The sequence below is a fragment of the Myxine glutinosa genome, chromosome 5, assembly GCF_964187855.1.
Source record: "Myxine glutinosa chromosome 5, kmMyxGlut1.1, whole genome shotgun sequence".
In the NCBI taxonomy this organism is placed as follows: domain Eukaryota; kingdom Metazoa; phylum Chordata; class Myxini; order Myxiniformes; family Myxinidae; genus Myxine; species Myxine glutinosa.
The window spans coordinates 129,015,250-129,033,753 of record NC_136265.1 but is presented as its reverse complement, the minus strand read 5'-3'; the positions used below and the strand labels follow the sequence as shown (position 1 = coordinate 129,033,753).

General features: G+C 51.4%; 1 protein-coding gene across 1 annotated transcript; it reads right to left on the bottom strand.

The window, feature by feature from the left end:
• Nucleotides 1-456: 456 nt before the first annotated feature.
• On the bottom strand, nt 457-12,466 carry LOC137427113 (proteasome assembly chaperone 4). The gene is made up of 3 exons (XM_078778689.1): nt 11,897-12,466; nt 7,190-7,265; nt 457-2,359 (listed from the first exon to the last, which is right to left on the bottom strand). The coding sequence occupies exons 1-3, from the start codon at nt 12,173-12,175 to the stop codon at nt 2,238-2,240; spliced, it is 477 nt and encodes a 158-aa protein (XP_078634815.1). The 5' UTR covers nt 12,176-12,466; the 3' UTR covers nt 457-2,237.
• Between the last annotated feature and the right edge of the window lie 6,038 nt (nt 12,467-18,504).

Genomic DNA, 18,504 nt, shown 5'->3' with positions numbered 1-18,504 from the left:
GAGTGAAGGTGAGCAGAGAGCCTTGATTTCGGCAGTTTAACCATAAGAGGGTTGCTGGCAGATCTTGTGTGACCTGTAGGAATATTTGGGGGACAGAGCACAGAGAGAGCTGGGGGAGCAAGGCCGGAGAGGAGTCGGTCGAAGACAGAAAGACCACCAACCTGCCTGCGGTGAGTGAGTGAAAGGCCCTCCGAGTTAGCTTCATCGCTGGAGATTCCAATGATTCTGAAAGCTTTGGTTTCAACAGCGTGAAGCCGAGCTAGGTGTGAGGCAGGAGCACCAGCCCAGAGGGGAGAGCAGTATTCCATAATTGAATGTTGTAATCTGCTAAACACGTCATTTGTAGAGTCTCTGCCAGTTACAACCGGGCCCTTTCTACCCGTGTGTAGCGCAAAGCGAGGTTAAGCAATTGGTTCACTGTCTGTCTATTTCTGATTGAGGAACGACAAGAGATGATTTCTGATTGAGAAACGACATAATCTCAATTGAATTTAATATTTTGAACACTGCAGAACATGAATCGGAATACGAACCTGCAGTTTGGCATAACTTTGGCTCTGAATTTGGCTGGCGTACTCACCATAAAGCAAATGCTTCAGTCTCTGCCCCTCTGGCAGTGAAACAAAGTTGATGTCTCCATTGTCCTGCTGAATACAGAGAGAAAGCGAAGTCACGTAGAAGTTGTGGACAGCACCAGAATGTTCCATCATTTTCCCCAAGCTCAGTGACCGTTTGTCTTGAGTAAAGTCCGGTGTTGTCTTGTGGTTTGTGGTGCAGCTCTTCCACGAGATTTATACCTTGTAAAAAAAATTTAATAAACGGAGATCCTACGAGATCCCAGGCAATAGCGCCGCCTATCGATAATATAATGCACCTCCGAAACTTTCCACTGGCTTTAGCTCCATTTTGAAACGATATGTTTGTTCCAACACCCAAGTTGATAAGTGTTAAGAAACGTGTTTAGTTGAATCAGCCAACCAAATGAAAGCATTTCGGTCACGTGATCAATGTTAATTGCTTTAACAAATGGCAATAGATGTTCTCGATGACATTTTTTGAAAGAGTTACATCAATGAGTGTTGGCTAATAAAAAGTATATCAAAAAAAGTAGAAAATTAAATAAATGGTACATCAAGGAGGGAAAACTACTTCGTGTTGATTGCAAATACAGCGAACTGTCTCGATATCTGAGGTCGGACTGGTATGTAAAGTGAACAAACACAGTTCTGATGATATTGTTGCATTTTATGACGTCTACCCACATCCAGACGAGGAGTCCCAGGATGCCTCGAATCATGGCTCTGTTTGCGAGACTTCAGTTGGACCACAGGATGGCCTAGAGTAACGCACACTCACTTCGAAGCTGTCCAGCCTGGGTTTGAATCTCGACCATGCTATAAACTGTCGTCTTGGTGTTTCGTGCGCAGGCTGATACAATGTGTGCCATCCCTTGGATGGACGTTAAGCCGGGTGTCTGAGCTGTCGGTATTATTTGTAGGACGTTAAAGATCCCATGGTGTCCTCAGCAAAGAGTAGTCGAGCCAGCACCATTAATAAATTGCAAATTGCTGCCCTAAGCAGCAGAGGGCATTGCATCAGCAGCACAGCCGCACCGTCAGCCAATGGTGCTGCCCTGCAGCCTGGTGCTGCATACAAATAAAGAAGTTGAACCACAAATGTCCATGTGCTTTTCTTCATCTGACGGATGGCAGACACACTGATGAATCACACTGCCCTTGAAACACCGGGATGACAGTTTACATCTGGGTAGGGATTCAAACCCAGGCTGGACAGCTTGGAAGCGAGTTTGCATAACTAGGCCATCCTGTCAGCCCTTCACGTGCTCTCAACAAACAGCAGAACATCCAAGGAGGTCTGTTGTGATCTGCAACTGAAATCTTGAACAAAGACCTCCTGAGGACACTGGGCAGTGAAACCAAAGACGGGCCTTATAAAGGCAAGGACAACACCAATCTTGCCTGTTCGTGGATTTGGGAATCTGATCAGGGAAGGTGACAGCTGATCAGGGATCAACAAATTTAAAGAACTTTGTGAAGACAGCACAATACATTTAATATCAACGTTGCAGCCAAGCAACCATTCAGCTAGCAATGACGGTTTGGTGGCAGATTCAGCCAGGACTTAAACAAGGACTATTTTGTAATTATTGACGTTTTGCAACCTTCGGGTCGACCTGGGTCAGAGCAAGTGTCCCTTTAGTCTTTAACTTGGCGTGTTCAGAACTTCCCGGGGTTTTTCTCCATCTCGGCCTTCAGTAACGCTTCCACAGCCTGCACACCGTCACAGCCGAACCCTGGGAGGCTCAGCGAGATGAACATCTGCTTTCCCATCCGCCTGGCTGCAGAGAACATTTGGGAGCACATCAATATTACGGATATTAATTGTATAGTGCGAGTTATATTAATTATAGAAACCAAATAATAGTACAGTCCGACGAATATGTTCAGCAATTTTTCTAAGGCGTACTTCGTATTTTTTTCTTTTCAAGAAGTTTCGGGAACTGAGTGGCGTGCTGACGAGGAGGGGAGTGTCGTTGAAGCTGAAGGGAAAGGTGTATGCTGCATGTGTGAAAAGTGTTATGATTTATGGGAGCGAGACATGGGTAATGAACGTAGAGCAGCAACGAAGGCTGGAAAGGGTGGAAATGCGAATGGTTCGACGGATGTGCGGAGTATCGTTGAGAGAGAGGAAGACAAATGATGAATTGCGAAAGATGATGGGAATAGAGCCTGTGATTGATGCTGTGAAGAGGAACAGGTTGAGATGGTTTGGTCATGTGTTGAGGAAGGATGAAAGTGACTGGTTGAGAAGAGTGATGGAAATGAATGTAGAAGGAAGTAGAGGATGGGGAAGACCGAGAAAGACTTGGCCGAAGATGGTGGAAGAAGAAATGCGGGCAATAGGCCTCAAGCTGACACCGTGTATCGTTCAATCCCGTTCCGAGGTCAGAGAGACTAAAAAATAATCACTGGTAATCTGAGTACGTGCCGAGTTGTAGCACATACAAAAAGTTTAACTAACAGATCCTGCCAGTTTGAAAGTTTTCCACGCGTTTATGTCGCACTACTTTGTCTTGCATCGAAGGCACTGATGTTGAATCTAGGCCTATCAGAACACTTGCTTGGGTCACATGACATACAAAATGGCGGCGCCCATGTCGCGCTGAATGTTTAGTCATGGCCTCTGGAAAATCGCGTTTAAAGTGCTTCATGCACTTTGAACACGTCGTGAATGACATAACTTCGCCGCTTACGCCTCTTAGATGGAGTAAATATCGTGAATGCCTGCAGACGTCGCTGCAAATGGACGCTGAGTGTCACAATCTTGCCAACAGACACCAGCATCTGGTCAACGTCGAGTTCACCAACACCTCCACGAGTCTATGATACACCTCCACGAGTCTAGGATCTACCTCACGAGTCTACGATCTACCTCCACGAGTCTAGGATCTACCTCCACGAGTCTAGGATCTACCTCCACGAGTCTAGGATCTACTTCCACGAGTCTAGGATCTACCTCCACGAGTCTAGGATCTACTTCCACGGGTCTGGGATCTACTTCCACGAGTCCAGGATCTACTTCCACGAGTCCAGGATCTACCTCCACGAGTCTACGATCTACCTCCACGAGTCTAGGATCTACCTCCATGAGTCTAGGATCTACCTCCACGGGTCTAGTATCTACTTCCACGAGTCTAGGATCTACCTCCACGAGTTTAGGATCTACCTCCACGAGTCTAGGATCTACCTCCACGGGTCTAGGATCTACCTCCACGAGTTTAGGATCTACCTCCACGAGTCTAGGATCTACCTCCATGGGTCTAGGATCTACCTCCACGAGTCTAGGATCTACCTCCACGGGTCTAGGATCTACCTCCACGAGTCTAGGATCTACCTCCACGAGTCTAGGATCTACCTCCACGAGTCTAGGATACACCTCCACGAGTCTAGGATCTACCTCCACGAGTCTAGGATCTACCTCCACGAGCCTAGGATCTACCTCCACGAGTCTAGGATCTACCTCCACGAGTCCAGGATCTACCTCCACGAGTCTAGGATCTACCTCCACGAGTCTAGGATCTACTTCCACGAGTCTAGGATCTACCTCCACGAGTCTAGGATCTACTTCCACGGGTCTGGGATCTACTTCCACGAGTCTAGGATCTACCTCCACGAGTCCAGGATCTACTTCCACGAGTCTAGGATCTACCTCCACGAGTCTAGGATCTACCTCCACGAGTCTCGGATCTACCTCCACGGGTCTACGATCTACCTCCACGAGTCTAGGATCTACCTCCACGAGTCTAGGATCTACCTACAATGCTAATTATACCCCAAGTTATTGTGCAGGGTTTAGACGAAACGAGCTCTGTTGTACAATGTCTGCATCGGTGGGTGATATTGGATATGCGTCCGCCTGCGTTCGATGTCAACCCACTGTTTACGTTTGATCTCGATTAAAGGTCACATGACAGAGGTAAAAGCTCAGATGTTTCAAACTCGAGTTATGATCTGCAAAAATCTTTTCAAAGGGCACATGTCCTGTTACAACCAAAAATTTAATCTGTCCATCTTTGCACAGCAGGCCATTGTGGTGTCAAATTTGGTTGTTGTTGTATCACTTCGGACAGTTCTCTCGAACAAGCCCGTGACACAAAGACAGCGGATCGATCTCCCAGAAACGACCCAGAGATCCCCCACGGAGGATGGTGTGACCCACCTTCACGAAGTCAGAGCCATGTCAGAGTTGGAGAAAGAGAGAAGCAGGGACAAGAGGGAAAGGGACGGTCCATGGGGACCAATCGGCACTCCGACCCTAATAAAGTGCTGACCTGACGAATCCGGGCAGCAGGACAGAATGGGGAAGATTTTGCCCCCGAATTGCATTGGGGGAAGGAGGGGGAAGGGTTCGACCACCATGAAGAAGCATCCGCGATATTTACTGTCAAGTTTGATTGAAATCCCTTCTCTCGTCCACAAGTTGTGGTAACCAAGATTTTAAATTAAAGATCACATGACCATGGTCCCTTTGACCTTTTCAACCCAAAATCGAACCAGTTCATCTTTGCATTACAGTTCATACCAATTTTGTTATCATACCAATTATTACAGTTCATACCAATAAGCCAATCCCATAAGCGGTTATTCTGGAAACGAAAGTCTGGTACGGACGGACAACCGGACGGACAACCGTCCTGCGGAGGTATAAAAACGTGCACTGTACACTAATTTTAATAATAAAATGCTCACGATCACCTTGCTGTTCTACCTGAGCTAAATAATTGCTGATTAATTCTACCTGAGATTTTTCAAGTATATTGCTTGATCTTGTGCGTTATTCTGTCTGTTTGTCTGTCTGTCTGTTTTTCTGTCTATCTGTTTGTTTGTTTGTCTGTCTGTCAGTCAGGCGCCTACAGGTCACAATTTTCAACCGATCTTCACGAAATTTCAACAAATGGAAGAGTTGATCATAAGCAAGAAGCTTATTGTTTTTGGGATCAAAAGGTCAATAGGTCACCATCGGCCAAAGTTCACCAACTTTGTCGAATTTCTAAAATCCTCAATTTTCATCCGATTGCCTTGAAAGTTTAAGAAGATTTGTGCTACTTGAGCCCGTGGACATTCAGGATTTTCGCATACATCGAAGCCTGTATCTTTGCGTATTGACACGACGGTGAATAAACTATCATGCGATTTACTTCAAGTGTGTGCCTTATTATCTATGGATCGATAGTTATTGTATCAATGGATTATCATGTATTCATCGGATTCATACGGCCGACCATAGTACCAAGGTTCCCTACTCTACATCCACTATGGTATCCCTGGTCATCAGGCCGTCCCCATATGCATCTGGAGGCATTTTTAGTGTCGCCCCCTTCATCCGTTGTTTTCCAGACAACCACGAAACGTCGTCAATAAGCAGTATCCCTTCCATGTGCCAAGCTTACCCATTTTCGAGAGGACATCTCTGATGGTTTCGAAAATATTTTGGGTTAATTTCGGAGAAATTCAATGAATTTTACAGTAAGTACGTACGACAAAAGTACATTTTTTTACATTTCTGCTGTATGATGCGTGCGTAAGTAAGAGCCTTCAAAACTGACAGGGCCACAGAACCATGGGAGGTCTGTGCCGAGCATAAATTCCTAGGCTGAATTATATGTACTGACGGAGATACCACGCCGCAAAGTCGGCACCGGAGCTAAAAACCCTCCTTTTTGACTCTGCATGACCTAGTTTGACGTGGTCGTTCACGGAAACTGGCAGGATTTCAGAGTTAAACTTATAACACAAGGTCAGGCATGTTGTATACAATAAAAAAATGCATATAAATCGTAGGCCCACGAGTTCAGAACGAAACTCATTTTTTTGGCACTATTTCAGGCCTCAGCTTGAGGCCTACAAGGGGGTTAACAAGGAGAGATGCAGAAAATAGGACAAAATGGAGAAGATTGTCATGGGGACCGCAAGGCTAACCCCCGCTCTAGCAGGGAAAATGGCCTTAAAATGCATGTTGTTGTTGTTGTACTTCGTATTTTCCACTCGACTCCACAAGCGATCAAAATCAAATGTCGTCAACTCTGCTCGCTGTCCTTTTCGCTGACTTGGGAAAACTATGGGATTTAATTTCTTATTTGGTGTTTGAATGTGCTGGCAAGGAACCGGAGGTATGCGCACTCGCTTACGAGCTCCCCGGCATGAGTTTGAACATCGACCCGGCTACTACAACACCTAGCTTGCGCATCACGGGGAGGGCGATTCATCAATGTGCGAGACGTCCATGGGAGGGACAATAAGCTGGAAGACGCATCTGCCAACACCAGTCGTTGGTGGACATTAAAGATCCAAGGGTATTTGACGAGATCAGGCGAGTCATCGCCAGCACCCTGAACAAATTGCAAATTGCTGCCTAAAATTGAGGGTGGCGAGAGGTTTGGTGTTTTCAGGTATCCCTTGACAGCAGGTTACGCCGCTCGTCTCACAATACAGTTCAGCAGCTCCTGCACTAAAATCACGTTTGCAGCTTGTTCGCATGTCACGTGAGAACGGCAGTCTTCAGCTATGAAGGGAGACCGAGATGGGGATTCGAGAACTTACTATCGCATTGTTGTAGTTCACACAGGTATCAGTAAAATATTTTCATTTACATTCGTCTAAAGACTTACCAAGTCGCTGAGCGAGAGAAGTGCACTGAGGGTCTGAAAAATCTCCAAACAACTGTGAAGCAAGAGGGATTTCATTCTGCAAAAGAGGGATACGTGAACTTTGATGGATTTACTGCAAGAAATCAAATAGAAATGCTTTTATATGTCGGAGTTCTTTGTACAGCAATAAGCGTACAATTTTACCAGCACAAACTCATTTCAATGACCAAAAAAAAATACTACGTTATATTTTTCGTTTAAAACACTTCAAAAGCAACCAGCATTTGCATTGGAATTTTTACTGTGTAGCCCATAGGGCAAAGGAGTCTCGAACAGTGTTTGTCCGTCCGTCTGTATGTATGTACGTATGTATGTATGTCCCCTCAAACGTAAACCAATCAGAACTGAGGATCTGGTCACATGACAGGGTGATGTGATTACGTCTGACGTCATTACGGCGGTACGGCAGCTGACTCTCCACACACCGCCATTTTGATTTATATGCTGTTCATGCCGAATATATCGTCGAACCTGTCATATATCACAATCGCCATGCTCTACCCTTTACGTTTTTCATTCAGTGTGAAACACAAACAAACCGATTGTTAAAATGACCATAAATATCGAAAGCATCGGCGTTTCGTCTCTTCCAACAAAACGGTACATGCCCAACTCTTGTGGGTATAATCTAGATCACAGTAGATCTTCCCTCAGTTCTGGAGGTAAAACTTACCTCACGGATGTCTGGATTCCTCCAAATTTCTTTGTTTAATGTTATAAGCAGCATTCGTGATTGTTAAAAAAGCTAATCATGTGTGTTTGTGGTTTATAATATTTTACAAGCCCGGCTACGCCGCTGTTAGACTTTCGGTCTTGTTTTTATTGCTTTGGAATCACTATAAGGTGACAGATGTGACAGCAAAGAGGCAATAATTGCTGTTTGGAAGTGGAGCAGACACAGCAGCATCCGGTGGGGGCGGGGTAAGGCAGAGTCATGTGGGGGTAAGGCAGAGTCATGTGGGGGCAGGGCAGAGTCTGGTGGAGGGAGGGCGGGACAGACGCAGGCGGCGGGTGGGAGGGAAGGAGGACGGAGCAGAGTCGGGTGGGAGGACGGAGCAGAGTCGGATGGGAGGACGGAGCAGAGTCGGGTGAGAGGACGGAGCAGAGTCGGGTGAGAGGACGGAGCAGAGTCGGGTGGGAGGACGGAGCAGAGTCGGGTGGGAGGACGGAGCAGAGTCGGGTGGGAGGACGGAGCAGAGTCGGGTGGGAGGACGGAGCAGAGTCGGGTGGGAGGGTGGGAGGACGGAGCAGAGTCGGGTGGGAGGGTGGGAGGACGGAGCAGAGTCGGGTGGGAGGGTGGGAGGACAGAGCAGAGTCGGGTGGGAGGACGGAGCAGAGTCGGGTGGGAGGGTGGGAGGACAGAGCAGAGTCGGGTGGGAGGACGGAGCAGAGTCGGGTGGGAGGACGGAGCAGAGTCGGGTGGGAGGACGGAGCAGAGTCGGGTGGGAGGACGGAGCAGAGTCGGGTGGGAGGACGGAGCAGAGTCGGGTGGGAGGACGGAGCAGAGTCGGGTGGGAGGACGGAGCAGAGTCGGGTGGGAGGACGGAGCAGAGTCGGGTGGGAGGACGGAGCAGAGTCGGGTGGGAGGCCGGAGCAGAGTCGGGTGGGAGGACGGAGCAGAGTCGGGTGGGAGGACGGAGCAGAGTCGGGTGGGAGGACGGAGCAGAGTCGGGTGGGAGGACGGAGCAGAGTCGGGTGGGAGGACGGAGCAGAGTCGGGTGGGAGGACGGAGCAGAGTCGGGTGGGAGGACGGAGCAGAGTCGGGTGGGAGGACGGAGCAGAGTCGGGTGGGAGGACGGAGCAGAGTCGGGTGGGAGGGAGGGTGGGAGGACGGAGCAGAGTCGGGTGGGAGGGAGGGAGGGAGGGTGGGAGGACGGAGCAGAGTCGGGTGGGAGGACGGAGCAGAGTCGGGTGGGAGGACGGAGCAGAGTCGGGTGGGAGGACGGAGCAGAGTCGGGTGGGAGGACGGAGCAGAGTCGGGTGGGAGGACGGAGCAGAGTCGGGTGGGAGGACGGAGCAGAGTCGGGTGGGAGGACGGAGCAGAGTCGGGTGGGAGGACGGAGCAGAGTCGGGTGGGAGGACGGAGCAGAGTCGGGTGGGAGGACGGAGCAGAGTCGGGTGGGAGGACGGAGCAGGGGAGGGTGGGAGGACGGAGCAGAGTCGGGTGGGAGGACGGAGCAGAGTCGGGTGGGAGGACGGAGCAGAGTCGGGTGGGAGGACGGAGCAGAGTCGGGTGGGAGGACGGAGCAGAGTCGGGTGGGAGGACGGAGCAGAGTCGGGTGGGAGGACGGCGCAGTCGGGTGGGAGGACGTAGCAGAGTCGGGTGGGAGGACGTAGCAGAGTCGGGTGGGAAGACGTAGCAGAGTCGGGTGGGAGGACGGAGCAGAGTCGGGTGGGAGGACGGAGCAGAGTCGGGTGGGAGGACGGAGCAGAGTCGGGTGGGAGGACGGAGCAGAGTCGGGTGGGAGGACGGAGCAGAGTCGGGTGGGAGGGAGGGTGGGAGGACGGAGCAGAGTCGGGTGGGAGGACGGAGCAGAGTCGGGTGGGAGGACGGAGCAGAGTCGGGTGGGAGGACGGAGCAGAGTCGGGTGGGAGGACGGAGCAGAGTCGGGTGGGAGGACGGAGCAGAGTCGGGTGGGAGGACGGAGCAGAGTCGGGTGGGAGGACGGAGCAGAGTCGGGTGGGAGGACGGAGCAGAGTCGGGTGGGAGGACGGAGCAGAGTCGGGTGGGAGGACGGAGCAGAGTCGGGTGGGAGGACGGAGCAGAGTCGGGTGGGAGGACGGAGCAGAGTCGGGTGGGAGGGTGGGAGGACGGAGCAGAGTCGGGTGGGAGGGTGGGAGGACGGAGCAGAGTCGGGTGGGAGGGTGGGAGGACGGAGCAGAGTCGGGTGGGAGGGTGGGAGGACGGAGCAGGGGAGGGTGGGAGGACGGAGCAGAGTCGGGTGGGAGGACGGAGCAGAGTCGGGTGGGAGGACGGAGCAGAGTCGGGTGGGAGGACGGAGCAGAGTCGGGTGGGAGGACGGAGCAGAGTCGGGTGGGAGGACGGAGCAGAGTCGGGTGGGAGGGCGGGAGGACGGAGCAGAGTCGGGTGGGAGGGCGGGAGGACGGAGCAGAGTCGGGTGGGAGGACGGGGCAGAGTCGGGTGGGAGGACGGGGCAGAGTCGGGTGGGAGGACGGGGCAGAGTCGGGTGGGAGGACGGGGCAGAGTCGGGTGGGAGGACGGGGCAGAGTCGGGTGGGAGGACGTGGCAGAGTCGGGTGGGAGGACGGGGCAGAGTCGGGTGGGAGGACGGGGCAGAGTCGGGTGGGAGGACGGGGCAGAGTCGGGTGGGAGGACGGGGCAGAGTCGGGTGGGAGGCCGGGGCAGAGTCGGGTGGGAGGGCGGGGCAGAGTCGGGTGGGAGGGCGGGGCAGAGTCGGGTGGGAGGGCGGGGCAGAGTCGGGTGGGAGGGCGGGGCAGAGTCGGGTGGGAGGGCGGGGCAGAGTCGGGTGGGAGGGCGGGGCAGAGTCGGGTGGGAGGGCGGGGCAGAGTCGGGTGGGGCAGGGGAGGGTGGGGCGGGGCAGGGGAGGGTGGGGCGGGGCAGGGGAGGGTAGGGCGGGGCAGGGGAGGGTAGGGCGGGGCAGGGGAGGGTAGGGCGGGGCAGGGGAGGGTAAGGCGGGGCAGGGGAGGGTATGGCGGAGCAGGGGAGGGTATGGCGGAGCAGGGGAGGATGGGGCGGGGTATGGCGGAGCAGGGGAGGATGGGGCGGGGTATGGCGGAGCAGGGGAGGATGGGGCAGGGGAGGCGGAGCGGGGCAGAGTCGGGTGGGAGGGACGGAGCAGAGTCGGGTGGGAGGACGGGAGGACGGAGTAGGGGAGGACGGGAGGACGGAGTAGGGGAGGACGGGAGGACGGAGTAGGGGAGGGCGGGAGGACGGAGCAGAGTCGGGAGGGCGGGGCGGAGCAGGGGAGGGTGGGGCGGAGCAGGGGAGGGTGGGGCGGAGCAGGGGAGGGTGGGGCGGAGCAGAGTCGGGTGGGAGGGCGGGGCAGAGTCGGGTGGGAGGGCGGGGCAGAGTCGGGTGGGAGGGCGGGGCAGAGTCGGGTGGGAGGGCGGGGCAGAGTCGGGTGGGAGGGCGGGGCAGAGTCGGGTGGGAGGGCGGGACAGAGTCGGGTGGGAGGGCGGGACAGAGTCGGGTGGGAGGGCGGGACAGAGTCGGGTGGGAGGGCGGGGCAGAGTCGGGTGGGGAAGAGTGGTGTTGAGTGTGAAAGGATTTCGATTTAAACGCAATCGGTTAGGCCAAAACGAACATTATGTTTCTATCACGAATGAAGCAACACAACGCAGGCCGTATGGCGTATTTCAACACTAACAGGGACGTTAACAGCTATCATGTCTGCTTACAGTTGCTTATACTTATAGTTATAGGCGTTAACGTTCGAGAAAAACAAAACAACAACATAGTATTTGAGCAAATTTCGAATTACAACAGCGGTAACTATCCATCTCATTATAACTATAAGTATAAGCACTGGCCGAGTTAAACAAATGTTTTTTCTGCCTGGGCAAAAATCACTGCTTCCAACCACAAGCACGATCCCTTTTTGCCAAGGAATTCGGGATTTCAGTCGGCGATTCCGTTCCTGCGTCGCCGATAACGATTAAAAGCGTCAAACGGATCAGGGAGACTCACGTATTTGGTTGGCATGGCAACGGCTAAGGCCGGAAGCTTCCCGTCGGTGCCGGCCCAGAGAAAGAGGCCGCGGTCCATGCGGATCGCCAAGAAATGCACCACGTGTCCTTTGGCCTCACCCGAAAATGTGTGCAGCGCCAGCAGACTTGGCTCTTGTTTTATCGGGCACGACGAATCCGGAGCAAGGCCTCGGGCCTGCTCTCCATGTTTGCTAGGCCCGACTGCACCCTTCGGTAAATGAGGCGGGTCGTGGCTTTCAAGCAGCTGTGAATCGCACATAATTCACTTAAACCAAGAGCGAAGGATTCTCCTGTGGACGAGATTTCGTTCATGAAGATCTGGAAGTTTCACTTTCACAGCTCGGTTGACGCCAGTCACGGATGTGGTCGAAGCTTTGTCACGCCGTCTCAAACGTTCTAAATACGGCTTGTCCTTTGTAAATAACGCACTTGCTTCATGAATTTAATTATTTTTGTACGATAATGATCGTTCCGTCACAATACATACAGTTAACATTCCGGTGCACATACTAAACACAATACGCTAATTACTTATACACCGCCACAATAGGACATCTGACGCCAATGAAACAGAGAAAGTCGATGTCGTTTTTTGTGTTCTTGCCTGAATGTGAAACATTGCGCCTATCATCCATAGACCACAAGTATCGGCAACTTGGAGTTGTAACCACCAATGCAACTTCCCCCATTACTCGACCCCGGCAAGTGTGGTCCTCTTATGACGCGTCTCAGAATGAATGAAGTATGCACACGTTTAACAATGGATCGTTGAACATTTTTTTTTTTTTTTGTATACTGAATCGAGGCTCCTGAAAGAGCTAACATTTACTTCACAAACAAATCAACCAGACAAACAAAATATATATAAAAAGAGGGAGCGGAAGACAAGATGGGGAGAGAAGGGGAAGCACACAAACACAACATTTGAGAGCAGGGAGATGTGTGGAAGGGAGAGGGCTTGGGGGGAGGAGGCGTGGGAGGGGGGGGGGGAGGAGGCGTGGGAGGGGGGGGGGGGGGAGAGGTATAAAACACAAGGAGACCAAGGACTTCCAGGACAGAAGTTGGTATTTCAAAAAAGTGTAGGATTTGGGGTGAAATAAGCGGGGGTAGAAAAGATCAAGGTTTTGGATGGGGGAAGATAAGAGATGGTGGTGAACAGCTGTTTTAAAGACCTGGAGGGTGGAGTGGGATTGAAGAGAGTGAGGGAGTTTGTTCCAGAGGCGGGAGAAAAGAGGAATGAAGGAGTGAAGGTGAGCAGAGAGTCTTGATTTTGGCAGTTTAACCATAAGAGGGTTGCAGGCAGATCTTGTGCGACCTGTAGGAATATTTGGGGAACAGAGCCCAGAGAGAGCTGGGGGGGGCAAGGCCAGAGAGGAGTCGGTAGAAGACGGAAAGACCACCAACCTGCCTGCAGTGAGTGAGTGAAAGGCCCTCCGAGTTAGCTTCATCGCAGGAGATTCCAATGATTCTGAACACTTTGGTTTCAACAGCGTGAAGACGAGCTAGGTGTGAGGCAGGAGCACCAGCCCAGAGGGGAGAGCAGTATTCCATTGAGCTGCGGATGAAAGCCTTGTAAGTGGTGAGGAGCTCAGGTGTGCCAAGGAAGGACTTCGCACGATGGAGGATGCCCAGTCGGCGACTGGCTTTGGAGGCCAGATTTGAAATGTGGTTTTCCCAGGAAAGATCATGGCAGATAGTGAGACCCAAAAGCTTGAGTGACAGAACTTCTTGGAGAGGATTATTCAGAAAGTGGATGGGAGGGTTGTCCAGTCGGTCTTTTCGGAGAGACATCGTAAGAGTGTGTTCGTGTTCTGCTCGTGTTCTGCTCGTTAGAATCGTGTTCTGCTCCTCGTGTGCGGCCTTGTAGTTGTACCCCCGTCGGTGTTTGTTATCTTAATCGTGTTTTGCTTGGCTCTTAGTTTTTTTCCCTTCTACCCCGAACATAATACTCTGTCTAACGTTCTAAATCCCCACCTCCCCCCCCCCCCCACCCCCAAAAACCAAACAAACAAAAAAAAAACCAAAAACATTTATTTTCCTTTCTCTACGTGTACTGTTGACTCATCCTGTATTTTCTGTCCAGGTGTGCTGTTCGCCCCGCCCCCATTAACTCCTTGCCATCCACCGTTTGCCCTTCACGTGACTCGTGGTGGTCCCTCTCGGCTCTCCCCCCGTTGGTATTTTTGTGCACATAAGATTGTTCACGGTTCTGTTTAAATATTATTTAAATATGTATAACCTTTCCCCTTCAGTGTTTTACTCAGTGGTATTTTACAACACGCTGTTTTTCTTCCTATTTAAAAGGCTTTTCTCAATTTCCTCTCCAACTCATTCCACCTCAAAAAAAAGAAATTCAATATCTTATACGTCTCCCTCACTACATGGTCTAAATTCACATTCATTCCATCCCTCCTCCATCATTCTGAACCGGATTGCTAACTTGAAAATCACAACAAACCCAATTTGTTTTCAATGTTCGTCTTTCATTAATCATCCACTTTCTAAACTCCCCTCTTGCCCCTCCCATCCAAATCCCTCCCCTTGCACCTACACTCCTAAACTCCCCCCTTGCCCCGCCACTCTTAAACTCCCCCCCTACCCCTCCACTCCTGAACTCCCCCCTTGCCCTTCCACTCCTGAACTCCCCCCTTGCCCTTCCCCTCCTAAACTCCCCCCTCACTCCTCCCCTTCAAAACTCCCCCCCAACCCCTCCCATTCAAATCTCCCCCCATACCATTCCTCTCCAATTCTCCCTCCTCCCCCCTCCTCCTCAAAGCTGCCTCCTCCCCACTTCGTCTCCCTTCTATCTCATACCTCCACCCCCCCCCAACCTTCTTCTTTCCTCTGCCCCCCCTCAAACAACCACTCTCTGTGCCTCATCCCTTCACCTTCAAACCTTTCATCCTCCTCATCCTTCCCTTTCTTGGAACTCTTCTGCAATCGCTGACACACTAACAACTGCTCTCCCTACCTCCCCCTCTCATCCTTCATTTTACCCTACTCCTCCCCTCCCCTGTCCTGTACCCGATGCTCCCCCTCTCTTCATTAACGGTATGGACCTCAAACATCTGGGGCCTTCGCTCAAACCTGACTGATCTCTCCATACAGGTTGCTTCTGACAATCCAGACTTGATCTGCTTAACAGAGACTTTCCTCCTTCAAGATGTCTCTGATTCCTTAATATCTCTTCCTGGTTACTCCCTCCTCCGGTATGATAGACCTGAGCCTCGGCCTGGTGGTGGGGTGGCTATCTTTATCAAAAACTCTCTTCCTCACTCTCCTTGCACTGACCTCTCTCCTCCTCACCCCCAGGAGTACCTCTGGCTACGGCTTCCTCTCCGCTCCCACCTTTTGTTCATATGTGTTCTGTACCGTCCCCCAAACAGTGATGACTCCATCTCCATTTCACTGTCTGACAACATGGACCAACTTCTATCCACTCATCCCAACTCTCTCTTCCTCATATGTGGTGACTTCAATTGTCATCATGCCACCTGGTTGGGTGTGGGTTCCTCTCTCACCAGTCATGGCACCTCAGCAAAGGACTTCTGTGACTCACTGGGATTGACACAATCTGTCAATTTCCCGACCCGGATCTCAGCCAATGGAGTATCTTCTCTTCTAGACTTGGTTATGACTAACTTCCCTGCTAATGTCTGCTGCTCTTCTTCTGCTCCAATCGGTTCTTCTGATCATGTGCTTGTCAAAGTGGACATCTCTCTGGCCATTCTCAGAGAGCCTCCTCAGCGTCGACGAGTCTGGCATTTCACTCAGGCCGACTGGGACGGTCTTCAAGCAGCCATCAATCGTCTGGATTGGTCTCCCATCTCCACTGCCTCTGACATCAATTCTTCCTGGGAATTCTTCCAAAGCAAACTGATCTCTCTCATGCACAGATTTATCCCATCTCGCCTTCAGTTGTCTTACCCTTCCTCCCGTCCATGGTACACTGAATCTTGTGGTGAGGCAGTTGCCCTGAAACAACTTGCCTTTGCCTCTTGGAAGGCTAATCCAACTGAAGGAAATCTCAGTTCCTTCCACCAAGCTCGGAACAAGTGTGTGTCTACCCTCAGGAGTGCCAGGAAGCACTATCTCTCCTCACTCAAGAATGAACTCTCAAACCTGTCTCCTTCCTCCAAATCCTGGTGGCGTCTGGTCAAATCCGTTTCTGGTGTTTGTTCCCCCTCCATCCCCTCCCTTACCTCAAATGGCCACACAGTTGACATCGCACGTGACAAAGCCGAATGCCTCAACTCTGTGTTCGCCTCAAAATCCTTAGTCCCAAACCCATCTCTCTCTGTTCCCACCTTTCCCAGTCGAACCAAACTGCTCCTGGACTCTGTGACCTTCTCTCCTGACAAGGTGGAGGAGTTTTTGTCAAACCTCGACTCTGATTCTGCAACTGGACCAGATGGCATCAGCCCACGGGTCCTAAAATCCTGCTCTGCCGCTCTATCTCACCCTCTCTCTGTTCTTTTCACCCTATCCTTTGCTCAAGGTCATCTGCCAGCATCCTGGAAATCAGCAAACATTACCGCTTTACACAAAAAAGGTGCAAAAACAGATCCTTGCAACTACAGACCAATCAGCCTGCTCCCAATTATCAGCAAAGTCATGGAATCCATCATTGCTTCGGATATGAAATCTTTCCTCTTCTCCAATGGGTTGATCTCTGATCATCAATTTGGTTTCAGACCAGGTCACTCTACTTTGGACATGCTGCTTCTGCTGTCTCAACAATGGATGGAGGTCCTCAATGCCAAACAGGAAATCAGAGCTGTCTCCCTTGACATATCACGTGCCTTCGATACGGTCTGGCACCCAGCTCTGCTCACCAAACTCTCCTCCTATGGTATCCATGGAAATCTCCATGCATGGCTTGCGGACTTCCTCTCTGGTCGTAGTCAACGTGTGGCCCTGAATGGATTTCTCTCATCTCCCCTTCCCGTTCAGGCTGGAGTTCCCCAAGGCAGTGTGCTGGGCCCTGTGCTTTTTCTGGTCTTTATCAATGATCTCTCCGACTCTCTGGAAAATCCTCTGTATCTCTTTGCTGATGACTCCACTCTCTGCCGCTCCATTCCTCTTCCCTCAGATAGGCAGTCTGCAGCCTCCTCACTCTCTGAAGACCTGGACAAAATCACAGACTGGTCAAACATGTGGAACATGTCTTTCAATCCTGACAAATCTCACACTCTTACTATGTCTCTCCGAAAAGATCGACTGGACAACCCTCCCATCTACTTTCTCAACAATCCTCTCCAAGAAGTTCTGTTGCTCAAGCTTTTGGGTCTCACTATCTGCCATGATCTTTCTTGGGAAAACCACATTTCCAACCTGGCCTCCAAAGCCAGTCGCCGACTGGGCATCCTCCGTCATGCGAAGTCCTTCCTAGGCACACCTGAGCTCCTCACCACATACAAGGCTTTCATCCGCAGCTCAATGGAATACTGTTCTCCCCTATGGGCTGGTGCTCCTGCCTCACACCTGGCTCGGCTTCACGCTGTTGAATCCAAAGCTTTCAGAATCATTGGAATCTCCCGCGATGAAGCTATCTCTGAGGGCCTTTCACTCACTCACCGCAGGCAGGTAGGTGGGCTTTCTGTCTTCTACCGACTCCTCTCCGGCCTTGCTCCCCCAGCTCTCTCTGTGCTCTGTCCCCCAAATATTCCTACAGGTCGCACAAGATCTGCCAGCCACCCTCTGATGGTTAAACTGCCGAAATCTCGGCTCTCTGCTCACCTTCACTCTTTCATTCCTCTTTTCTCCCGCCTCTGGAACAAACTCCCACACTCACTTCAATCACACTCCTCCCTCCAGGTCTTCAAAACAGCTGTTCACCACCATCTCTTATCTTCCCCCATCCAAAACCTTGATCTTTTCTACCCCCACTAATTCACCCCAGATCCACCTTGTTTGAAATTCCAACTTCTTTCCTGGAAGTCTTGGCAGTGTCCATATGTTTTATACCTCTCCCACCCCCCCCCCCTTCCCATGCCTCCCCCCCCAAAGCCCTCTCCCTCCCAGTTCTCTCGATGTCTCCATGTCTCTCGGTCCCTGCTCTCAAATGTTGTGTTTGTGTCCTTCCCCCTCTCTCCCCATCTTGTCTACCGCTCCCGATGTTATTTGTTTTGTGTGTCTGTTTGTCTTTGTGTGATTAATGTTCGCTCTTTCACGAGCCTCGATCTTGTATACAAAAAAAAAAAAAAAAAAAAGTGTGAGATTTGTCAGGATTGAAAGACATGTTCCACTTGTTTGCCCAATATAAATTTATTACATAAGCAGTTTTTAATGGCATCATGTATAACGTAAACACTACCTTTCACTTTTTCCTTTGAATTCCTGTCCCCTTCTCGATAGTATTCAGGGGGACCTAATCCCGACCACCAGGCACCCTCCCTCCTCAACATCCCCCATCTCCCCCCCCCCCTTCACCCCCCACCCCCAAACAGCACCCCAGCCCCTCCTGTACACGTGTACTGTATCAATGGCAGATAAATTTGTGTAAAGGGAGGATAAAGGCTTCGGAAGATAAATCAATCGTTGAAATCCCTGGGCCTCGACGAGCTTTAAAACCACATACATACAGGG